The 23,505-nt window shown below is 42.3% G+C and overlaps 1 protein-coding gene across 1 annotated transcript; it reads right to left on the minus strand.

The window, feature by feature from the left end:
- Positions 1 to 1,745: 1,745 nt before the first annotated feature.
- Positions 1,746 to 23,458, minus strand: acin1a (apoptotic chromatin condensation inducer 1a). The gene is made up of 18 exons (XM_004565356.5): positions 23,278 to 23,458; positions 21,807 to 21,872; positions 21,514 to 21,625; positions 21,368 to 21,423; positions 18,562 to 21,258; positions 14,276 to 14,422; positions 14,040 to 14,125; positions 8,848 to 8,905; positions 6,297 to 6,336; positions 5,858 to 6,000; positions 5,594 to 5,737; positions 5,264 to 5,459; positions 4,768 to 4,913; positions 4,272 to 4,379; positions 3,715 to 3,822; positions 3,329 to 3,623; positions 3,143 to 3,243; positions 1,746 to 3,055 (listed from the first exon to the last, which is right to left on the minus strand). Exons 1-18 carry the CDS (start codon positions 23,413 to 23,415, stop codon positions 2,738 to 2,740), a joined length of 4,959 nt encoding a protein of 1,652 aa, XP_004565413.2. The 5' UTR covers positions 23,416 to 23,458; the 3' UTR covers positions 1,746 to 2,737.
- Positions 23,459 to 23,505: the final 47 nt, after the last annotated feature.

The raw sequence follows: 23,505 nt of genomic DNA on the forward strand, positions 1-23,505 counted from the left end.
AGACCAATTCTGCAGGGGAGACCTACACCATATTTTCTAGTCTTTGGCTTAGAATGAAGTTGGTTTGGAAACATATTCAGTTATGCTTCAGCTCCTGCTTTGCGTTTCTGTGGCCGCCCGTGCTAGCAGTGTCCAAGCGTTTTGTTAGCGTTTAAACCTTGTGATCCACAAAACAGCATAAGAGTAAAAGAAGAACTGACTGCGTTACAGTCAGTGCGGAAGCAGCGGCTTCGCTCATGCGCGATTCATTTGCTGTTTGGACGCATAGGTTTGAACATCTTCTGCCCTGATAGCGCTCTGCCCGTGAGCGCTTTGGAACGGGCGAAGTGCTTTCACGTCAAAAAGTCGTCATAAATAAGTCTCCAATAACACCAGAAAAAGTCGCCAGATTTGTTGCTGGTAGCTGAGGGGGTCTGAAAACTCGCTAAATATAGCGACAAAGTCGCTAAGTTGGCGACACTGCCCAGATCACTCCGCGAGGCTCCTGACTACGGTAGCCGTAATGCTCCGACAATCAACTCCAAAGCACTATCAAACTATAATTGCTTACCAAAGTCGTACTAAAACATTTTTTGACAGATTTTTGAGTGTACCACCACATAAAATTGGTTCGAGGTCAGTAAGCACAACCAGAATTCATACATATGGCCACCGGATTAAAAAAGCACTGTCGATTATTTTTTTCCAGAAAATTAAAGGATTTTAAGTTCACCTTATGGTGCGAAAAATACAGTATATTATTTAATCCAGGGTTCAAAAGGCTGACATTTTTTTTTATATTTTGGCCAGTACTGCAGACCCACCCCTGAGCTGGTATGGTGATGTGAAGCTCCTAGTTTGAAGCCCAGCTGAGGCCATTCTGTGTGGAGTTTGCATGTTCACCCTGTGTCTGTGTGGGGGTTCTCCCACAATCCAAACACATGCATGTTAGATTAAGTGGAGATTCCAAATTGGACAAGGATGATCTGTAAATGATTTAGAAGTTGCTGTGTGAATGGATGGTTAAATATCCAACCTGCAGTCATAAGTGCTTTGAGTGATCAGTAAGACTATGCAAGTGCCACGTAAATAAAATGTCATTATACTTAAATATAAACTACTATATACTGAACTGTTTGATGTTTATGAGCTGTCTTGTGTGAGAGAGGGGTGGAATTTGAAAAGTGAAATGTCATCATTACAGATGAAACTCTTTGTCAATCCAGCTTTGCTGCCCCAGTTAGAACTTTGCTCTTGGTCTGCCAGAGATGCCAGCTCAAGCGATTTGCTGGTCCTCGCAGAGTCCAGCCACACTGAGTTGTATCAGGGCAAAAAAATGTTATGCTCAGCGACCATAAGGCTGTAATTACATAGGAGCAGTGCTGAGCTCTGCAGGATAAACGTCAAGACCCAGAGAGATGGCACAAAGCAACTGAAGAGGGGAAATGTGGACACATTTACAATAAAGACAAAGAAAGTCAGGGCGACACAAAGACAGCTAGTAAATTGAGTAAACTGTAACAACTAAGAAAGCAGGTAAAAGTTAATAATCTGAGTCACCCAATAGCATTAGATCATTCTCATTCCAAAGTGATACATGAGTTGAGCCACAGCATGGTGTGACTGACACCTTGTGGATTCCAAGGATAACTGCTGAAGTCACATATTCCTAGTATTGCATCTCTACAGTACTTTTAACTGTTATCACAGAGAAACAAAATTGACTTCAAACTCAATCAGCATGGAGAGCGGAAAGAAACGTCACAGTCGTTTCAAACTTCAATTTTTATTATTTGTACATTCACCACTGATAGGCGTACTCAAGAAGAAATTAAAAAAACAAAAACAAAAAAACAAAAAACAAATCTTTGTAAATGATAAAGATACAAAAAAAAAAAAAAAAAAAATTAAAACCATTGGTGAGAAAACTCATAATGCAACCTCCCCTCTCAGGCCTGTACTGACTACAGGGTCAGAGTACTGGAGGAAGAGGAGGAAAGGGAGAAGAGGAGAATCAATAAGGACATAAACATAATCTGTGTCAGCTGTGACAGACAGATTCTCTCCCACAGAGAATAAACTCATCTCTTAACAGAGACAGAGGAACACTGCATTGCCTTAGTAGTTATTCCACGCTTGTTTAAAAATACCCCAGAGCTGCCTCATTTAAAGACTTGATTTGAAGTAATCTTAAGTCTGTACAAAAAGCCAAACACACCTATTTCAGTATTGTCTGATTTATGCAGTCCTCTCTGCAGAGGACCGAGTCTTCTCTTTAGGCAGGACTGGCAGGAGGAGCCTTGTACTACATGCAGCAACAAAAGGATTCCTCATCCAAATTGTTAAACACAGAGGCGACAACAAGTGACTGCAAATCATAATTGGCACCCACACTATGAGGCAAATGGGGCACGTTGGGCTAAATAATCAAAATTACCCAGTGAGTCAAACAGCTATGCTGTCAAGACAAAAACTGAAGAAAAAGAGGCAAATGTAGAAAGAAAAATATCAAACCTTGACAGTAACGCCACGGACAGCGCTCTGAAAAACACTGCAAAAAAAAAGATCATGGTCCCCTTAAAGCATAAATGTGTGTAGGTGTAAATGTGCTTTAAAATAAAAAAAGAAGATGACAATTTGAGAGATGGTAGCGACATCGGTTGGTCCTCTGTTGGGTCTTAGTTGTAACAAAGTACATGTAGTGAAAGGCAAATGGAGGAGGGCGGTCTCTAGGACAGTTCCATCAGTTGATTGGCCATTAGCGCCGCCTTTCTCGTGGTTCGCTGCGGCTGCGTGAGCGTCGGCCTCCGCCCGCCCCGCTGCCCCCGGGCCTACGGTAGCCATCCCTGCGTTTGTCGTTCTCCCTTTCCCTCTCTCTCTCCCTGTCTCTATCTCGACCTCTGTCTCTCTCTCTGTCCTTGTCTTTCTCACCCTCACTGCGTTCTGTTGTGCCTCCTCCAGTTTTCACCCTCTCCTTGCGCTCCTCTTCCCTTTTTTTCTCCTCCTCTTCTTGCTCCTTTCGCCGTTTCTCACGTTCTTTTGCCCGTTCTGCTCTGGCAGCTTCCCGCTGGGCAAACTACAATGAAAATGTAAAAAAAAAAAAATGCTTTTAAAAAAAAAAACCCAAAACCCCCAAAAGGTATGAAGTGGTTTGTTTCATCACCTGTTCATCTGTAAGTGGAAGCCAGTATATGCAAGGGGCAGCTTTAGTCTTGCGGAACAAGTCATCAAGCAGCTTTGCAGGGGGATCCTCGGCTATTTTCTCTGACAGAGAATACACACAACATTAGACAAGAGAACAGGCCTCTGGCAGCGGACCCGGTACACTGAGTCTAAATCCACGTCTTACCTTTCTTCTCCTTGCTCTTTCCCCTCTCCTTGCGTCGCCTCTCTCTTGATCGCGACCTTCGAGGACCTCCCTCCTTCTCTTCTCCGTGTTTTCCAAACTCTCTAACCTTGTCGCGATCCCACTCCCGCTCTGCTCGAGCTCGCTCCCTGCGTTCCATTTCGCGTTCCCGTTCAGCCCACTGATCTCGCTCAGGAAGGAGAGAGGGCAAGCCCGATGTTCGACCACGGCCGGAGCCAGGACCATGTTCCTCTGCTCCAGGTTTGTCACCTGCACCCAAACCTTTGTGGAAGTCCAACTACAGGGCAGAGACATGTTCAGATTATAGATAGCCAAACATTTAACACTTATGGAGGGGAAAAAAAAACTCAAAACAAAAATATTCTTACTTCATCCTGCTGGCAGAAGTCAACAGTGAGAACTTTTGGGTTGCTCTGTGGCCATTTCACGCCATGAAGAGCTGCTCGTGTGGCGACTGCCTCCTCTACACTTGAATACTAGACACGGAAAGTATAGTGGAGGACCCGTGAGAGAGAGAAAATACTTCCAATGTCTAAAAGCAGTCTGAGCTGCAGATATATAACTCAGCCTCAGATCAGCTGAAACACTCAGTTTATTTAAATCCAGGTTGAAGACTCACCTGTTCTCAGCTGCATTTGAATAAAGCACCAAATCCACACTTTAAGCTTAAATTTCAAAACTTACATTTAACTACTGATTTTATCTACTGTTCTGATTTTATCTGTTTTGATTTTATATACTGTTGTTTGTTTGTTTGTTAATTAGTTAGTTAGTTTATTTGCTTGTTTTATTCAATTTTAAATCATGCTTTTTATTTGTTCTTGTTTCTAATGTCTCTGTAAAGCACTTTGAATCACCTTGTTGTTGAATTGTGCTATACAAATAAACTTGCCTTGCCTTGCCTTCAATGCTTTTAATAACTTACAGTGACATAGCAGTGGGACTTGATTTTGTCAATCCAGAAGCCCTCCTCCATCAGACTGCCAGTTCTGCTGAGCAGTTCCTTAAGCTGTCCCAGAGTGAATGGCCTCACCTGAACAGTGTCACAGACTCCATTACAATATGAATAAAGTGCGACTACTAACAATTTACACACTGCAAACAAGATAAACACAGTGGAACAATTAAATAAAAACACATGCAATAAGAAGTCAGCAAGATTACAAGAGGAAAAACTGAAACCTTTCCATACAATTATTCTTTTAACTTAATTGTTTTGATTTATTATAAATTAACTGGGTCTATGACAGTAGAAGACAATATATTGTGGAAGTTTTATACCTCAACAAAAAAAATGAAATAAAAAAAATAAAAATCTAAAATCAACCCCAAAAGAAAGAAAACAAAAATCCATGTCCTATAGCTCATATTTTAGAAATTTGAGCCCAACATGGGTTTGTTCATGGGTCCTATTCTCTCACCAGGTTGCAGATGTGAACAATAGTGGAGACTTTTCCGCGAGGTGGTGAGGGCTGCTTGGCCGTGCGAACAGGGTCATCAATTGTGATGGAAACACTTGTTTTCTGCTGGCTGATGGAGCGACGGATGAGGGTGTCGCTGGGGGTCACTAGAATGAAAAACAGTGAGCAAAGTGTCTCCATTACATCACTGTCTTTGTAGTTCTTATAATAGAACATATTTTCCTTTACCGAGACAAGAGATCTGTATCAAGTGTCAAATAATTAAACTATTTGAATTGCTACACCCAAGATGGCATGCCAGAAATCAGCACCGACTGAAAATAGTTGTTTGAATCCATATAAAGAATCATTCAAGTCTTTCTGTCAGCCTTTCTGTTATGCACCCATTTGACTTTCTTAAACATAAGGTAATATGAAAATTAGATTTCAGGAATACATTAATTAATTCTGATGAATTTATTTCTGCAGAGAAGCCATCTTACGGTGGATATCTTACCAGTGTTGATTTCTACATCATGGCTGGTATGTGTTGGTGAATGAGTTTCAACAGCTACAGGAATAGAGGTATCCATCTGCTCTTCATGAGCCTTTGTCCTTTCTTGGTCTACCTGTAGATCATCTTCCTCTGCCTCCTCTTGCCTGCTCCTCTTTGCTTCTCTTTGCCCATTCTCCTGGCTTTCTGAATGCACCACCTTAAATACAAGATATCACACCAAGCAATCAACTGAGAGATAACCTCGAACAATCTTAAAGACCACTTTACACTTAATGAAAGTGAAGATACTAGCGTCAGGTTAATCAGTAGTTAAACACTAACAACAGTAACCTGTGTAACTGTGCGTCTAATCTGAAGGTCCTGATCAGAGCGCTCCCTGTCTTCATCATCAGCCCCAGAGAGGACAGCTTCCTCTGGATGCAAGTCAACTACTGCTTCCTGTCCTAGACATGGCCTGATGTCTGGGATCAGAGACTACAGGCAAAGCGTGAGGAAACAACATGGTTAAGCTTTCTACGAGACAGTGTTTACAATGCATCTGTGAGAATTACTGTTAACTACAATGTAAAACAAATTATGCTTTGCTGCAAATACCTTGAGTGAGTCAGTGGTGATGCTGATGGAAGGTTTCTTGGCAGTGACAGCTGTGCTGGAGCCCCACCTCCTCTTGCGACCAGCCACTGTCCCAGACTCCTGTTCACCCTCTGCACTGCTGGTGCCCGGGGATGATTTACTGCCTGGGAAGTAATGGAATCAATACAATGCTCGACGTTTATGCAACACATCAAATGGAAATATATACAGACAATGGTCTTTTGAATGATTACTGAATTATATATTCTGTTGAATAACCAAATTTAAGAATTTTTTAACGCTGCTGTGTTCTCAAACCTTAGCGTATCAATGCTGCACCTCCCCTATCAAAAATATTTGTAAACTAGATTAATACAAATATGAGGAGAAAAAGCCACAATATCAACATGAATAATCAAATGTTAGTAAAGAATGGAACAAGGTGAAAGGTTGTACTCACTGCTAAGAGAGATCTTACGAGCTGAGAAGGCCTTTGATTTCTGAAACACAAGAAGATAGAAACAACCCGATATACATGGGAGAGGTGAGACGCCGACACCATGGAATGAGACAAATGGTCAAGTTGAAGAAAATGTGGAATAAAAACAAGAAGTGGGTAAAGAGAACTGAAAACAACACCTCGCCTTAAAACTCGTTGTTTATTGATGGCAAGCTATGTTGCGTTTGTTTATGTTTATGATGTGTTCTCCTAACTTTTGAAGCTCTACACCTGTAGATTTTTGAAAATATTTCTTACTTTTAAAGATTGAACTTCTCAAACTTGAACTTTCTAAAAAAACAAAACAAAAAAACAAACAAACAAAAAAAACAAAACCCAAAACAAGCCCCCCCCCAAAAAAACCCAAAAAACAAAAAACAAGGATCTAGTGGAAACTGTAATGTTTCAATTTAAGCACTAAAATGTTTTGTTTTTTTAAATGTTTGTAGACAAACTCCAACTAGTTCAACAAAACTAATATTTAACTACTTTAGTCAGCTAAAAGTAAACTAATACACAAGATCACCAAATAGGGGTTTAGAAATATTTTTGTTAAACTGCAGGAGGCACAATTAAAAATCCAAAGCTCATTCTCCATCAGTGATTAAAAAGAATATAAATTAATATTAAACACATTCAAAATAAGCTATGAAATACAGCACTGAGTAAACATCTACTTATTCCCTGACACCTGATCCTTACTGTTTTGGATATGGCCCAATCACGACTGCATGTACTGTATTTAGGGAACAAAAGGTCCAATCAATGGTGGCTGGATGAAAATCTGAAATCTTGCTGGCTGGTAGGTTGGGCTCAATAGTTCATTTGGGTTTGGGCTTTCAAATGTTCTTGGCCAAAGCAGTCGTCTTCAGATGTTAGTCCTTTTAAAGATGTGGCAGACTTTTATACTGGCAGAAGAGAGTGATCAGTCCACTTAAATTGAGACCAGATAATGAATGCTGTCAACAGTCACTGTGGAACAACTCCATAAGTTTGACTTAAAAGTTCTGCTGTATTTAAGAAGCAGTCACATAGTAGCAAAACTCTGGCAACAAATGGCAAGTCCTTTTTCAGGAGAAAACATTCCCAGCCTCTTGCAGTCCAGATATTTGCTTTAAGCTATCTGAAAAAGTGTCCAAGCAGCAGATCTCTCTTCCAACAGATACACAAAAACTCGAAATGTCCTTCATACCATTCTCCAGGTCATAATCCACAATGCCCACTTTCTTTGATCGTTATGAGATTTAAAAAAATGTCTTTGATAATAATAATTTAAAAAAAAAAAAAAACTTCTTTAAACTTGTTCACAGCAGCCTTGAACTTGGCTTAAGTGAGCAAGCTTCTTTCCTCATGCTCTCGATGTAGACTTTAAGGGTGTGGGGCTAGATTGGTAAAAATCAGGCTGCAAGATGTGGGCAACATTGACTAGCCAACCCCCTTTTTAAAACTTCTGGTCCAATTAATAGTTTCTGTCAGCCATATCGGTGAAAATGAGGCAGACTTTGTTGCCAGGGGTGTCCCTCTGTAGTGCAGACTTTGGGGCTTATCTGTGGTCAACTCTGGATTCTTGGGGACAGTGGAACAGGTGCAGCAGTAGCAGTAGTGCCAGAGGTAGTACGCAGGTACCAATAGGGGCAATGGAAGAAGCATGAGCACCTTTATAACAAAGGAATCATTTGGGGTTTAAACATCAGCCACAGTGAGAAAACACCCTTGCTGTTTGTTCCTATGACAGTACCCAAAGTTAACATACTACCAAGTTTGAAAATGGCCCATTAAACCTTCTAATGACCCTTTGTTGTTTAAAAACAAAACAAAAATCTAAATACTTACAGTAAAATGTAACATGTTTAAAAACTAGGAATAATTCAAAAAGTGCACTAAAAAAAATCTAACTATTATGGATGCCTGTGACTAATTGACTAGACGTTTAAACACGGCTGCCAGTTAAATGTATTATTATGTTATTACTATACAACAGCAGTTGCCATTTCAAAGATGCTGCTGGCCACTCATGTTGCCTGCAGCGCTAACACCAGCTATGCCTCCGTCTCTCTACCTATCTCTGTGGAGGAAAGTAACGAGCGAGGGGGGGAAAGTAAACCGATGACAGCCGAGACAGCGAACCATCGCTGTTCTTCAGCACTGTTTAAAAATAAATAAATATCGTTTGTGTCAGAATAAACTGGAACTAAACCCCCGAGTAATCACACTGCACTGTGGTGCAGGACATTGTTACAGTTCATACTATAGTTCATATAGTTCCACAAACACACATGCAATACTTTTTGGGCCAATGTTGAAATTTGTCGATCAATTTGTGTCCAGTTTTTAATATAGTCAGAGTTTTCTGTCTTTTCAAGTAGATGAATAGCTAAGCTTTCTCTCTTGTTTAAACAACTAGTAAATTAGTCACGAGGAACATCCCTAAAAACTGCATCTCCCCTGCAAAGTACTTAATTAATGAAAGCCTTCAGAACTGAAATTATTTGGGATTCTCCAGGTGCCTTACCTCCTCACTGGTTTCTTGAAATTTCTCTGGATCTGCCATGGTAGTCTCCTTCATCTGCCTGCATATTGTTAAAAAATAAATACACATCAAAGAAAAGAGGTAAAAAAGGAAAAAAGATCATCAGTATGAAGAAAGAAAACTCACTCATAAGATGTTAAAAATATTAAATTAATAGCTTAACACAAGCAATCAAAACACTATGTAAATGTTTAACAAAAACAAAACATGTCAAATCTAAAGTATTAAAAATATTCCTAGCAATAGGAACAAAAGGATTAAAATCAGAAACTTAATTGATTCCTAAATTAAAACTGATTTAAAATGGATATGCCTTTGTAAATATTGCCAGTAGCTGGGCAGTGCATGCAAAATTAATACTTTAGTCCTTTAAATGTCATTACACTGCAATCATAATTCAAAAATTCACGTTTTCTCAAACACGTGTCAAGGAACCACAACACAGCATAAAAACGCGTTAAAATCTCAGCAAGTGGACCCACTCCAATGTAATGCACAAACAGCAACCAGCAGATGCTAAAATTACTGCGCCTTCACCGCATCACACGTTGGTGACCACATCAAATGCGCTGCTATCGTCCCCCTCAGGGTTAAAGAACTGAGCCGAGGCGAGAAAAATAAAACAGAAATTAAACGCAGTTACCACACTCCTTATTTAGCCAAGCTGCGCCCGTCCAGATCCGACACGCACCACAGCTACACGGTACCTGACGAATGAGCGTACGCCTCACGTCGTCACACCATCCTCGTGAAAGCACACGCGAACAAGTCCACTCATTGCGACTGAAATCAACTTGGGGAACTTCACACCACTGAGACCACGCCGTGCTCGCTCCACACGCAGCACACAGACTGCGACTGCCGTTAAAACGACTGCGTCGCAACGAACCGCTTCTCTTCCCTCCCTGCTGTCTTCCTCTCTCCGAACACTACTCCTCTGTGAATACGTCCATGACCGCAGCGGCTGTCAACCGGAACCTGCAGCGGACAAAGTGTCGCCTGCTGTCTAGCTGAGCCGCGGTGTGGAGAGCCAAAGGCCGGCATAGGCTGCTAAACCCGCCGACTGAGCACAGCCATGTTGCAACGAATAAAGAAAAAAAAGATCTTGTATTAAAAAAAAGAAAAAGGACCCACATCTTTTCTAGCACGCCGGATTTAAGGTAGTCTCATCAATCGCCTGATGGGAAATTCAATGCCCAGCCTTTTTTCTTACACCGTTTTTATCAGGTCTTCATTATAATGACATCATGGAAGCGTTAAAGTGAACACATCAGTATGTCATTTCATAAAACAATGTCCACGGAACTGGCTTTTTTTCACGTGCTTTTTCCACAATATGTAAATAGCGATGTGCAAAATAATTACTCCACTCTTACCATTGAGGAGTTGTTGTTTTTTTAAGTAGAAATATTTATGAAATAATGAGATTTAAAAAAAGAAGAAAAAAAAAAAAAGAAGCTTTCGGTCATTTCACTAGCTTTGCGCCTAAAGGACAGTTTAAGCACAATAAAGCTACATTATATTTTGTAGGAGAAACAACCTGAAATCTTACTATGATGATCGTAGGCCTCTCTTTTACACTGATCATCCATCTTGATGAAACTTACAATAAAAACTGCCTAGAGTACTAGCATTAACATCTTACTTACTTCTTACTTAATTTAGTAATTACATTATAGTTACAATTATGTCGTTGTTATGTTAAAAAATATTCTTTAGTTATCTGCATGCTGCAATAGAAAGAAAAATGCATATCTGTAAATAAGAGTTAATCAAAGACTGATGCTAATAAGTGATTATGCATAATCTGTAAATGGAAAAAGTTTGGAACCACCAGGTCTCTTCCTAGAGCTGGCCACCCAGCCGATCTGAGCAATTAGGGTAAAAGGGTCTTAGTCAGGAAGGTGACCAAGAACCCGATGGTCACTCTGACAGAGCTCCAGTGTTGCTCTGTTGAGAGAGGAGAACTTTCCAGGAGGACACCCATTTCAGCACCACTCCAGCAATTAGACAGAAGCCACTCCTCAGTAAAAGGCACAAACGGCCCACCTAGAGTTTGTCAAAAGGCACCCGAAGGACTCTCAGACCACGAGAAACAAAATTCTCTGGTCTGATGGGAAAAAAAAGCCAAGCCTCTTGTGTGTGGAGGAAACCAAGCATGACTCATCAACTGGCCACTACCATCCCTACAGTGAAGCATGGTGGTGGCAACATCATGCTGTTGGGATGTTTTTTGACACCTGGGACCTTGTCAGGGTCAAGGAATGATGAACGCAGCAATGCACAAAGACATCCTTCATAACCTGCTCCAGAGCATTCTGTACATCTGATTAATCTTCAGATTCATCACATTCATCTTTCAACTGGACAACGACTCCAAGCACACAGCCAAGATAACCACACAGTGGCTTTGTGACCGCTCTAAATGTCCTTGAATGGCCCACCCAGACCCAGACTTGAACCTGCTTGTACATCTCAGGAAAGATCTGAAAAACGTCTGTGCACTGACACGCCCCACCTAATCTGATGGCGCTTTAGAGGATCTGCAAAGAAGAATGAGAGAAACTGCCCAAAAATAGGTGCAGCAAGCTTACTTTAAAAAACAAAACAAAACAAAACTTGACGCTATAATTGCTACCAAACGTGCTTAAACAAAATATTGAGCAAAGGCTGTGAATACTTATCTACATGTTAAAAAATGTTATTATTAAATTTGCAAGATTTACAAGCAACCTTTTTTTTTTTCCACTTTGTCATAATGGGGTATTGTGTGAAAATGAATTTATTCCATGTTGGAATAAGGCTGCGTTCTGACAACTTGAGGGTGCATGGGAGTTTGCCCAACCAGTCTACATGTGTTTTGTGGACTTGGAGAAGGCATTCGACCGTGTCCCTCGGGGCGTCCTGTGGGAGGTGTTGCGGGAATATGGGGTGTCTGGCCCATTGCTACGGGCCATTCGATCCCTATATAACCGTTGCAAGAGCTTGGTTCGCATTGCCGGCAATAAGTCGGACTCGTTCCCGGTGGGTGATGGGCTCCGCCAGGGCTGCCCTTTGTCTCCGGTTCTGTTCATAATTTTTATGGACAGGATTTCTAGGCGCAGCCAAGTGGCGGAGGGCTTTCGCTTTGGTGGCCTCAGAATCTCATCTCTGATTTTTGCAGACGATGTGGTTCTGTTGGCTTCATCGGGTGAGGGCCTCCAGCTCGCACTGGAACGGTTCGCAGCCGAGTGTGAAGCAGCGGGAATGAGGATCAGCACCTCCAAATCTGAGGCCATGGTTCTCAGCCGGAAAAGGGTGGAGTGCCCACTCCGGGTCGGGGATGAGTTCCTGCCCCAAGTGGAGGAGTTCAAGTATCTCGGGGTCTTGTTCTCGAGTGATGGGAGAAGGGAGCCGGAGATCGACAGACGGATTGGGGCTGCGGCTGCAGTAATGCGGACGCTGCACCGGTCCGTCGTGGTGAAGAGGGAGCTGAGTGTAAAAGCGAAGCTCTCAATTTACCGGTCGATCTACGTCCCTACCCTCACCTATGGCCACGAGCTGTGGGTAGTGACCGAAAGAACGAGATCGCGGATACAAGCGGCAGAAATGAGCTTCCTCCGAAGGGTGGCTGGCCTCTCCCTTAGAGATAGGGTGAGAGGTTCGGCCATCCGGGAGGGGCTCAGAGTAGAGCAGCTGCTGCTCCACATCGAAAGGAGCCAGCTGAGGTGGTTCGGGCATCTGACAAGGATGCCCCCTGGGCGCCTCCTGGGTGAGGTGTTCCAGGCATGTCCCACCGGGAGGAGGCCCCGGGGCAGTAATTTTATTAGTAGCTTTGTATGTTTGGAGTGGTGAATGTGTTGACCTATGTGGAGTTAATCCAGTGTTTTATTACAATTTGTTTTGTTTTTTAAATTTTTTAAACTTTTTTTTTTTATTTTTAAATCTGCCAAAAACATGTTTCTATCATTTTGTTTTTGTATTTTTTTTGTAATAAGAAGAGACATCTTAAAAGGTCCTTAAGAAGAAGGTAAAACAAAAGGGTAAAGCAAGCACTGGAATGTGAAAAAGGTTTCCTACCCAATGTTGCTCATCTATCATATTGTTTTTCTATGATGCTTTTCATTTGTATTTGTGGATTTTGGGACAAACTGTGTTACTTGACACTTTTGACATACAAAATCAGGCAGCAATTTCCTCTACAGACTCAAGTCTGATTTTACTCCAGTGCCACCGGAGGGGCTGAAGATCAAGGCTATTCACAAATTTGGTCTTGTCCCTAGTTTAGATTTAAGAACCTTAACTGACATAATATATCATAGGAGATGAAACTTCTTTGCCATTGTTATCCATTGTTTGTTTTTTCAGAAAGTGGAAAACCTCTACACAGCAATGTAATCAATTCATGTTTCAAGAAGTGTTTATTTTGACTGTATTGACAATTAAGGAACTATCAGTCCAAATTTTTCCAGTTCTGAGAGTTATAATGCCATCACTTCAGGTACAGAGAACATCATACATGAAATAAATACAACTCCTATATTTATTTGTAAATAAAATGATAAATGGCTTCAGGACCAAAATACATTTTTTAAATTTTATATTTGTTATTCACCTAATTAGCTGCACTAGTCTCATTTCAGCTTACTGTGGGCATCAGCCTGACGCCTACGGCTGTCATTTACTGTCCCACTAGCTTCTTCTTTCCAGCTCTTTACTCCAAGTGCATCTACTGTCACACGGGCACATGTGGAATGGAGCTGAAGAGACTGGTGAAATGAAAACTATAAATCTAGCTGACAACAACACTTTCTAAAGTAAAAATAAAATATATCTTTCCAACCAGTTTTAAACTGAATATAAAGAGGGGGAGGGGAGGGAGAGAGACCCCCTAAACAACTGAGCCTTTGCTGTAGCTCTTCAATTAGCAGCGAGTGCATTAGTGTTTGGTGTGTTGTGTGGTATACAGAGCAACAAAGCTAATTTGAACAGACTGGCCCACCGTCCACCTAACAGGGCCAAACTGGCAAATCCCCACTCATGATGCAGAAGAGGTCAAATAGTTACTGAGCATTGTTAACAGCCTCTATACTTGCATGTTAATAAGAGCACAAATACACTGATCCCAGTGAGTAAATCTGACACACAAACAAACTATAAGATATGTTTCAGAAAACTGGGACTGAAAACCAGACCTTTGTTTGTCCTTTTCCTCCTCTTCCTCACTGTCTGTTCTCTTCCCATGTTTTTCTTCTCCAGTCGGTGCTTTGGAAAACTGTGCCTGGGAATTTTAAAGGGCAGGGAATAAGATGAAGAGCAGACAGTGTGGTTCATTTATGGCAAATCTGTTTTATTATCAAAGACCTGCCCATTCTGACACAGATATTGTGACAAGGTGAATCTTCTGGGGAACTTATTCTAAGCAACTTACCACGTTGTGACTGTCTCCATCTGCAGTTGTGTTAGCCTTCTCTGCAGACGTCTCTCTTTTGCAGGTAGAGGTTTTTGAGGATTTCCTTACATCCTCATGCTGAGCCGCCATGTGCTGTGTTGAGGAATCTCTTTTAGATGTCTCCTCCTTGAAGGAAAAAAAGAGAGCAGTTCAATATTTTATTTTATTTTTTTTGCATTGGAGCAAAAATATATAAAGTCTACTTTGAATTTATTTTTACAAAATAGGCATGGTAAGTTTTTTTTAAAAAATAAACATTTTCAGTTTAAATAATATGATTTATAATAATATGATTATTCAGAAATGGTAAATGGCAATTAATCTTTTTATTCTATTCATTAAAAATCAATGGAAACAATAAATGACAACCTTTATTGCTAGCTGCTTTTGTCTGCTCCTTTATTCAGCACGGGTCACAGGATATAGCTCTGTATATATTTGATTTAGCAAAATCTCCTTGGAAGCCCTTTTCCAAGGGTTCTGCACCTACTTATGCTAACCACTATGCTAAGGGCTAGTCATGCAAGTACTCACAGTTACATATACAGTTTTAATAATACGTGGCAGTATAAAGAGATGGACACCATTCCACCTGCTTTCCTCAGTGGTTGTTAATCCTTTTCATGTATTAATAATTAATTATCAGGAAAAAAAATATTTCACCATGTGTGCACAACTAAAATATTTTTCATTTATTGTTTCATTTTTTTTAAAGAAGCAAAAATTTTGGCTTTATCAGAGTTAGCAGAATTGAGGACTATATAGCAAAACAGCAAAGGAAATAGCTTGATTTTAAAACTCTGTCCTTGATAAAGGCTGTTATCCCCCCTAAAAACACAGGAAAAAACTGTCGACTTCATGAAAGAATGTTTATGATATTTTCACAATCTACAGACACAAACTGAAAAAAAAAAAAGAAACGAGGGGCCCCAGTGATGTACAGAACAGGGCATCTGAGTCGCTGGTTTGTTAAACAAAATTAGCAGCGCCTCTAAAAAGAGCCGCCCGCAGAACCACCCCCACCCACAGTCTCAACATCAATGAAATCCAAGATGCTGATCATTACTAGAGTTGGTAAGTAAAGCTATATCTGAGAGCGGCCAATAAAAGGAAAAGATTAAGATGGCAAGGCAAGCACAGCTACTGAAGAATTACAAAATAAGAATAGCTTTTGAACATAAAGTTCCAAGTTTGAGGTGACTGGGTAGAAAAAACACAGAAGAACATCTGTAAAAGAACCTGAAGGGGTGTTTGATGCCACCTGTCATGACGGATAAAACGGATGAATTTGGGTGCTCTGGCATTGGTAAAATAAGAGTTTTGCACAGGATGAAATAGTTGTAGAACAAGGACAGCCATCACTCCATTTTTGCAAAACTGCGTGAGCCATTGCCTTTGACTGGAGCCAATTGCCTTACAGGACAATGACCCAAGACACAGCTCCAAACTATAGAAAACTATTAGAGAAGAAGCAGTAAGCTACTATTCACAACGGAGTGGTTAGCATTCTCCAGGTATCTTAACTGTACTGAGCAGGTGAGAGAGTAGTTTAACTGTTAAGACACTGATCCACATTAATGGTGATGTTTCAGGCAACACAGAGTGAAATGTTACCCCAGCAAATAAACAAATAGACTACTAAATGGGTGTGAGGCTGTGACTGATGCAAATGGAAGTTCTCTTTTTTCTTTTTGCAAAAACAAAGTTTGACGAGGAAAAAAAAACAATACTATACCAAATAAAAATTGGTTACTAGCCTAGTCAACAGAGTCTTGAGTTACCTTTTATTCTTATTTACCTTGCAACTCACATGATGATTAAACATTGATAAAATTAGTACAGGGATACAAATGTTGTCATCTGACTTGTGCTATTTATGCATCAAGCACAACTTTGGATTTAGCCCCACAAGTATTAAACTACCGTATTTTCACAACCATAAGGCGCACTTAAAAGTCTTAGATTTTCTTCAAAAAGTACGGCACGCCCTATAGCGCAGTGCGCCCTGTGTGTTGTAAGGAGGACGTAGTAGAGAACACCATGAGAGCGCTAAAGGGTGAAGTGTGGGCGTTGATTGTATATACCGGGACAATCGCACATACCTGTTCTTTTATACAGGTATGTGCATTATGCAGGACATCGTTGTTTTAACAACCCTGAAAATGGCAAAGAGACACGCTTACGAAGCACAGTTTAAACTGAAGGCCATCAGCTACGCGGAGGAACATGGAAATCGAGCAGCGGCGAGAGAATTTAAGATTAACGAATCGATGGTTCGCAAATGGAGGAAGCTAGAAAACAAGCTCCGGCAGGTCAAGAAAACGCAGCTGAGTTTCCACGGACATAAGGCGAGGTGGCCTGAGTTGGAGGAAAGACTCGAGCGGTGGATCATCGAGCAAAGAACGAGCGGGAGAAGCGTTTCGACGGTCACCATTCGGCTAAAAGCAGTTTCACTAGCTGAAGAGATGAACATTGAACATTTCCAAGGAGGTCCGTCTGGTGCTTTCGTTTTATGAAACTGTGCCATTTTTCCATCCAGACCAGGACTACGGTAGCGCAGCAACTTCCAGCGGATTATAATGAAAAGCTGGCCATTCTTCCGCTCCTACTGCAGCAAACACATCGCCGACAAACACATCCAGCCCAGCCACATCACAAACATGGATGAGGTCCCGCTCACTTTTGACATCCCGGTGAGTCACACTGTGGAGAAGAAGGGGACCAGCACGGTAGCGATACGCACAACGGGGCACGAAAAGTCTTCTTTTACTGTTGTGCTTGCCGCCTATGGTGATTTTTAAGCGAAAGACTTTGCCTAAAGAGAAGTTTCCAGCAGGAATCATCATTAAGGCAAATGAAAAGGGCTGGATGGATGAGGAAATGATGAAAGACTGGCTGAGGGAGGTGTATGTAAGGAGACCAGGTGGTTTTTTTCCACGCATCACCATCCATCGCTCTTAATCTGTGACTCTATGCGTGCCCATCTCACAGCCGATGTGAAAAAACTAGTGAAACAAATGAACTGTGAGCTTGCTGTCATTCCGGGAGGCCTGACAAAGGAACTCCAACCGCTGGACATCGGTGTGAACCGCCCATTCAAAGTAAGGCTGCGAGCGGCCTGGGAGCGATGGATGACCGATGGAGACCACAGTTTCACCAAGAGTGGAAGGCAGCGCCGGGCGAGTTACGCCACAATTTGCCAATGGATTGTAGATGCTTGGGCTAACATGTCTGCTGGCACTGTTGTTCGAGCTTTCGCAAACGCCGGCATCATTTCCGAGGAGCCGCACGGCACGGAAAGTGACTCTGACAGTGAAGAAAGTGAACCTGGAATGTTTGATGGAGATTTAGCAGACACAGAGGATGAGGACTTCCATGGGTTTGATTGATGATAAAAATGTGAGTACCAAACTTTGTTTTGCTCCTGCTTTATTTTTAAATACGCACACTTGTATGCTTGTGTGTTGTTGATGATGATGATTACCGGTAATAGAAATGTGAGTAAGGTACCGAACTCAGGTTTGCTCCCGCTTTATTTTTAAATACGCATACGGTACTTGTATGCGCCCTATAATCCAGTGTGCCTTATGTGTGTGTTAAATACAGTAATGGCACACATAACTGAGACTGCGCCTTTTAGTACAGTGCGTCTTATGGTCGTGAAAATACGGTAAGGAACTATAGCCAACAGCGTCTTAAACGCAAACCAGACAGTTTTAACAGATAAAAAAAAATTTAATTGAAAAATTGTACCCACTCGCTTGTATTCAGAGATACTGCCAGAAAACACCTGCTGTGATCAGAGACTAATACCACTCTGCTGAGAGCCCACTACACCCAATGAATACAGATCCCTTTAAAAGTAAAGTAGCCTTCTTTTTAAATGATTAAAAAATAATAATTTTAGCATAAAGAATTCAGCAGACTGTGGAGAAATGCAATCTGAGCAACAATATGATTTAAGATAAATAAATTGGTATATTATACAACTTTATAGTCACAAGTGTGACACAAATAGTCAAGCATCTATACCATTGCCAAATCATGATTAATGACTGCAAATGTGTATGGTGCCATTGTTCAAGCTCTATGTAAATTCAGAATATGTCCAACTGCTGGAAACACAGGTGGATTTTATACCTTGATTATTAAGGTGATGGATATTTATCCAAATATGTTCATTTTGGAACTAATTTAGTTTGGTTTATATAGATTTAATACAACTTTGCATTAATGCCAAAGACAGACAGATCATTTATTCTTACCTTTGTAACTCTGGAGGTGGAGTTCTTTTTCTCTTGAGAGGACGAGGATGAACCGGATGATTGAGAAGATGAGGACCCAGAGTCCGATTCTGAGGAAGAGGAATCGGATGATGATCTTTGTCTTGTTCGTATCCTTTCCTTCTTTGAATCTCTTCCTCTCTGCTCCGCTCCACTCACTGAGCTTGACAAACCCTTGCTTTCATCAGCTTCTTTTACTTTTTTGATGGACTCCTTGGCAACCTGTTCAGTCTTTCCTGAAGCTGCCTGTTCTTTATCCTCCAACACTAGCCTTGTGGCTCTTTCTTCTTTGGGACCCATTTCAGTAATAACAGCAGTGTCCTCCTCAGACTGGATCCTCACAGATCCCGGTGGTGCAGCAGCAACCTGCTGATTTGTCCGTAGCTCTGAATCTTCCTGTTTAACTGAGGGCCTATGTCCTTCAGACTGTCCTTTCCCAACAGTGGTGGGATAAGTGACAGGTGAGGTGCGAGGCTGTGGGCTATCAGAAAATGTACGGGGCCGCTTAATAACCATAGACGTGGATGAGGGTTGTGCTCGGTCCATTACGAACCGGAATTTTTTAAATGACGAGTGTGGTGAAAGAGATGTTGTTGAAATGGTTGCACTACACTCTGCTGCTTGGCCTTCGCTCTGGGGTTCTGGAGCACGGATTTGTTCCCGGTCTCCTGCCTCTGCTGACGAGTTTATAGCGGGTCCTGTGGAGAGGGGGTGAGGAGTTGGCAGGGGTGTGAGACCAGCCTCAAGGCCACATTTGGATGGAGAAAGGTGACTCTCACTCTCCTTTTCAGCCACCCCAGTTTTATCTTTCTCCAGCTCCAGCTTCCTCTCCCGCTCCTCCTTTTCTTTCTGCACTGCTTTCTCATTCTCCAGCCTTTCATGTTCAAGAGCTTTTTCCCTTTCTTGCTCCAGAGCTCTCTCCATCTCTTTTCTTGCCCTTTCTAGTTCTTCTTGCTGTAGGGCTCTCTCTAGCTTTTCCTTTCTCTCTTTCTCAATTCTCTCCTGTTCAAGAGCCGCCCGTCTCTCTGCCCTCTCTTTTTCCACCCTCTCTCGTTCCAAGGCCTTTTCCCTCTCTATCCTCTCTCGCTCTAAAGCTTTCTCTCTTTCAACTCGTTCTCTTTCTCTTCGCTCTAACTCCAAGGCCTTCTCCCTCTCCAGCCTTTCTAGCTCTAAAGCTTTTTCTCTTTCTCTTCTCTCCAACTCCAAGGCCTTCTCCCTCTCCAACCTTTCTAGCTCTAGAGCCTTTTCTCTCTCGATCCTCTCTTGCTCTAAGGCTTTTTCACGTTCTATCCTCTCCTGCTCCAAAGCCTTTTCCTTCTCTAACCTTTCCCGTTCCAGAGCCTCTTCTCTCTCAATCCTCTCAGCCTCCAGAGCTCTTTCTCTTTCTAGCCTTTCTCGCTCACGCTCCAAAGCTGCTCTCTCCATTTCTTCTCTCTCGCGCTTTTCCCTCTCCTCCCTTTCTCTCTGCAGCCGTTCTTGCTCCAGAAGTTTAAGTCTTTGAAGCTCAGCCTGCCTTTCAAGCTCCAAGGCCCTCATTTGCTCTTCCCTCTCTTTAGCCAAAGCTTGCTCCCTCTCCTGTCTCTCTTTTTCTAGAGCAAGTTCCTTCTCCTTCTGCAAAGCCTTCTCTCTCTCTTCCTTTTCTAAGGCCTGCTGTTGCTCAAACCTCTCTCTCTCCAAAGCTTGCTCTCTTTCTCGCTCCAGTGCTAGGGCTCTCTCTCGCTCTTCCGCCGCGGTACGTTCTTGCCGACGTTTTCTCAGCTTCTCTTGTCTTTCTAGGTCAGACTCCATCTCTCTGACCCTCTCGTCAGGCACAGTGGGCTCAAGTGTACTCACAGGTACTTGAATATGAGCTGAATGTGCTCCTGTAACACCCTGATTGGTGCCTGGCATTATTGGAAATGGTACATGCTCTGCAGTGTTAGAGGTGTGAGTGGTGGCAGATACCAGGCTCTCTGGTGGTCCTCTGCCAGGAAATGATGTAGCTGAGGATGAATTGCTTTCTTGCCTATCAGCTTCGCCATCAGTGCCATGCCATCCTCCTCCGGAGAAAGCACCTTCTGACTCCATTTTACGTGCCAGAAGGGTTAGTGGGCCAGGCCTGCGTTCAGCATGTCCACTCCTTTGTGGCTCAGGGCTGCTACTACGGCTACCACCGCTGGAGGAACCAGAGCTGGAAGAACTGGGGGAACGCCTGGCTTGGGGAACATCTGGACTAGGTGGACTCTGTTTAGGGGTGTCAGGCAAAGGGAATGATAATTCTGGTGGAGGGGAAGGAGGCGGTGTTGGCTGGCGGAGTTGAGGTGACAAAAGAGAAGGGATGTGTTGCTGCTGCGGTTGACGGGACGCTGCAGACCTCTCCCTTGTTGTGGGTCCCCTGGCTGGCTCTCTGAAGTTTCTCCTTCGAGCGCTGCTGTCCCAGTCGTCATCGTCACCGTCCTCGTCACCATCCTCGCTGTCGTCATCGTCGCTGTCACCTGGGACTTCACTTGATGCAGAGCCTCTCTCTGGCCTTTGCTCAGCGGCAGGAACACGCATGGGCACAGAGCCAGAAGCAGGTGGACTGGACATGTCAGCCTCCTGGTTTCTGTTTGCTTGGCCCTCATTTACCGCACCCAACAATCCCTCTTCACCAGAGGTGCCAGCTGGCTTGTGCTGCTCAGGTAATGCTGGTGTGACATCCTGACAAGAACAGAAAGGGAGCGCAGATTTATTTATTATCCCCTCCCACAAGTTTAATCAGAAAGTTACTTTTACACCTAACACTTAAGAAGAGAAAGTACAATCTAACCTGGGCTGGAGGAGGACACGGTGTACTATTGTTGACTTCTGCGTGCTCCTCTTGCTCTGTTCACAAAAGAGAAATAAACATAAAAATCACAAGATTTTACAATAACCATCCATAATGTGTACAGTATTTTATTCAACACAACTTGCCATTTGTATCATATGCTTCACGAGCCTCTCTCTCCAGACGCTGCCTCAGTAGCTCCTGTTGCTTAGCCAGATACTGCTTTATAAAGCTGTTCTGGCTCATTTCCTCACCAATCTAAACACACAGAGAAATTTTGAAATACAATGCAAGATCTCAAGGCTAATAACGCATACTTTTTGCAGACATTTATGAGGTTGTGTAAATGCACGGTTTGCCATATATACATAAAAGGCCATCACTTATCAAGACACTTCAGCCTTTTATATGAAACTAAAACTATCTTTGAGATTCACACCTGAGAGTTTGGCTGTAGTCCAATATGAGCTGTGGAGGTCCTCTGCAAGTTCTCCAGCATGAGAGCCTGTTAGTGAGATAAGAGATGTTTTTAGAAAAAAGGAGAACACTCTTTCATGGGCAACCTTGTAGCTGCACTCTATTCAGTAGTATGTTTTATCACATCCGCTGATATTTCCGCCCTTGACAAAATATAATGAGTTTCTATGTACTAAATGTAACAAATATCCTTAAGCATCGCTGCTCCTCTTTTATAATAATGTTAGACTTGGAGAATTTTGTCTTTGATACTTTTTTTAGAAAGCCTGCGGTTGTGAGAAACTACAAAACTTGTTGACAAACGAAGGAGGATGATATGCAACAATGTTCCCATGTAAGATGGTAAAGGACATGGGAGTCTTTCAAACAATAATTGACAAGGTTACTCTAAAGCTGTGGTCAAACACCAACCAGTGATCAACTTATCTTAAATTTCATTGATCACCAATGAAACACCTTGTATAAATCTATGCACTATTACTACTACTTTATTCATGATCTATTACTTTGCACGTAGACATAGTTGATCTTTTACATTGCTATTATGTCCATTATAATGTCACTGTCATTATCAGATGCTGGTAGGACGAAACTGTTAATAACCCAATGGCTTTATATGAGCTTTGCAAGTACGTTAGCTGGTAACTACGACTAAAATAATCAACATATTCTGGGTTTTGTGAGAAAAGAACCACTGTCTGGCGTAATATAGGTTATATAAACGCAACGCAAACAAACAGTAAAGCGTTGATGGCTCAGTGAAATAATGCAATCGGGACTGCCCAGTAACAAAAAGAAAAGAACGCCTTAGCTATCTTAATAAGGTTTGACGATCTGTCGCAATGAAAAACAAACAAGCTCAAGACCAACGGCAGCTCACGGGCCTGCTGCAGATTTTGAGGGAAACTACTCCTAAAACTAGCCAATGCGTTTACCAACAAAAACGGCAAGAACGTTAATTAAAAATTGCGGGTTAGCCGCTAAAAGTTGTCGATTTTCTCATTAACTCTAAGTGGTGAAATGTTAATCTGCTGGACAAACTCACAAGAGCAGTGTACACATCGTTAAAAGCAGCATACACAGCAGCAAGCGAGTCGCTAAGGCCACTGATCAACTCATAGCGTTAGCCAGGAGAGCTAACGAGCTAACGGGACAACATCAACCCGAGACACAGTTTAGGATTAGCCGATAAGTTGAGTGAAGTGCCAGTCTTTCCGTAGCTGGAACATTTCTACAGGGCCACAGCACTGCATAACCACAGCGCTGACAAAATAAAGACATTTACAGCTGGTGAATGAGCTTTAACCTCGATAACTCTACTACGCTCAGCAGTAACGATACTCAGTTGTCGGCCCTCGAGAGAGCATCAGCCCGTCTCTTCGTTAACGTTAGCTTGCAGCGACCGTGGCACCATATATCGCAGTAAAACTCACCCCCTTGAGTCTTTTGATGAGAGTATTCTTCTGGCCGCTCTTCGACAGCCCCCTCTCCTCGAGAGCGGCCTTTAAGTCCGCTACTCGAAGGGACTGGAGCGGTCTCCCGTCCAGCGTAACGTCTTCAAGGTCCGCCATTTTCCGTTCCTCTTGTCAGTTCCCAGCGAGAGCGACGATCAACGCCTTCATCGACGTCACGTCATCGCCGACGACTTCCCCCCGAAATCA

The sequence above is a fragment of the Maylandia zebra genome, linkage group LG18 (genome assembly GCF_041146795.1).
Source record: "Maylandia zebra isolate NMK-2024a linkage group LG18, Mzebra_GT3a, whole genome shotgun sequence".
Classification (NCBI taxonomy): Eukaryota; Metazoa; Chordata; class Actinopteri; order Cichliformes; family Cichlidae; genus Maylandia; species Maylandia zebra.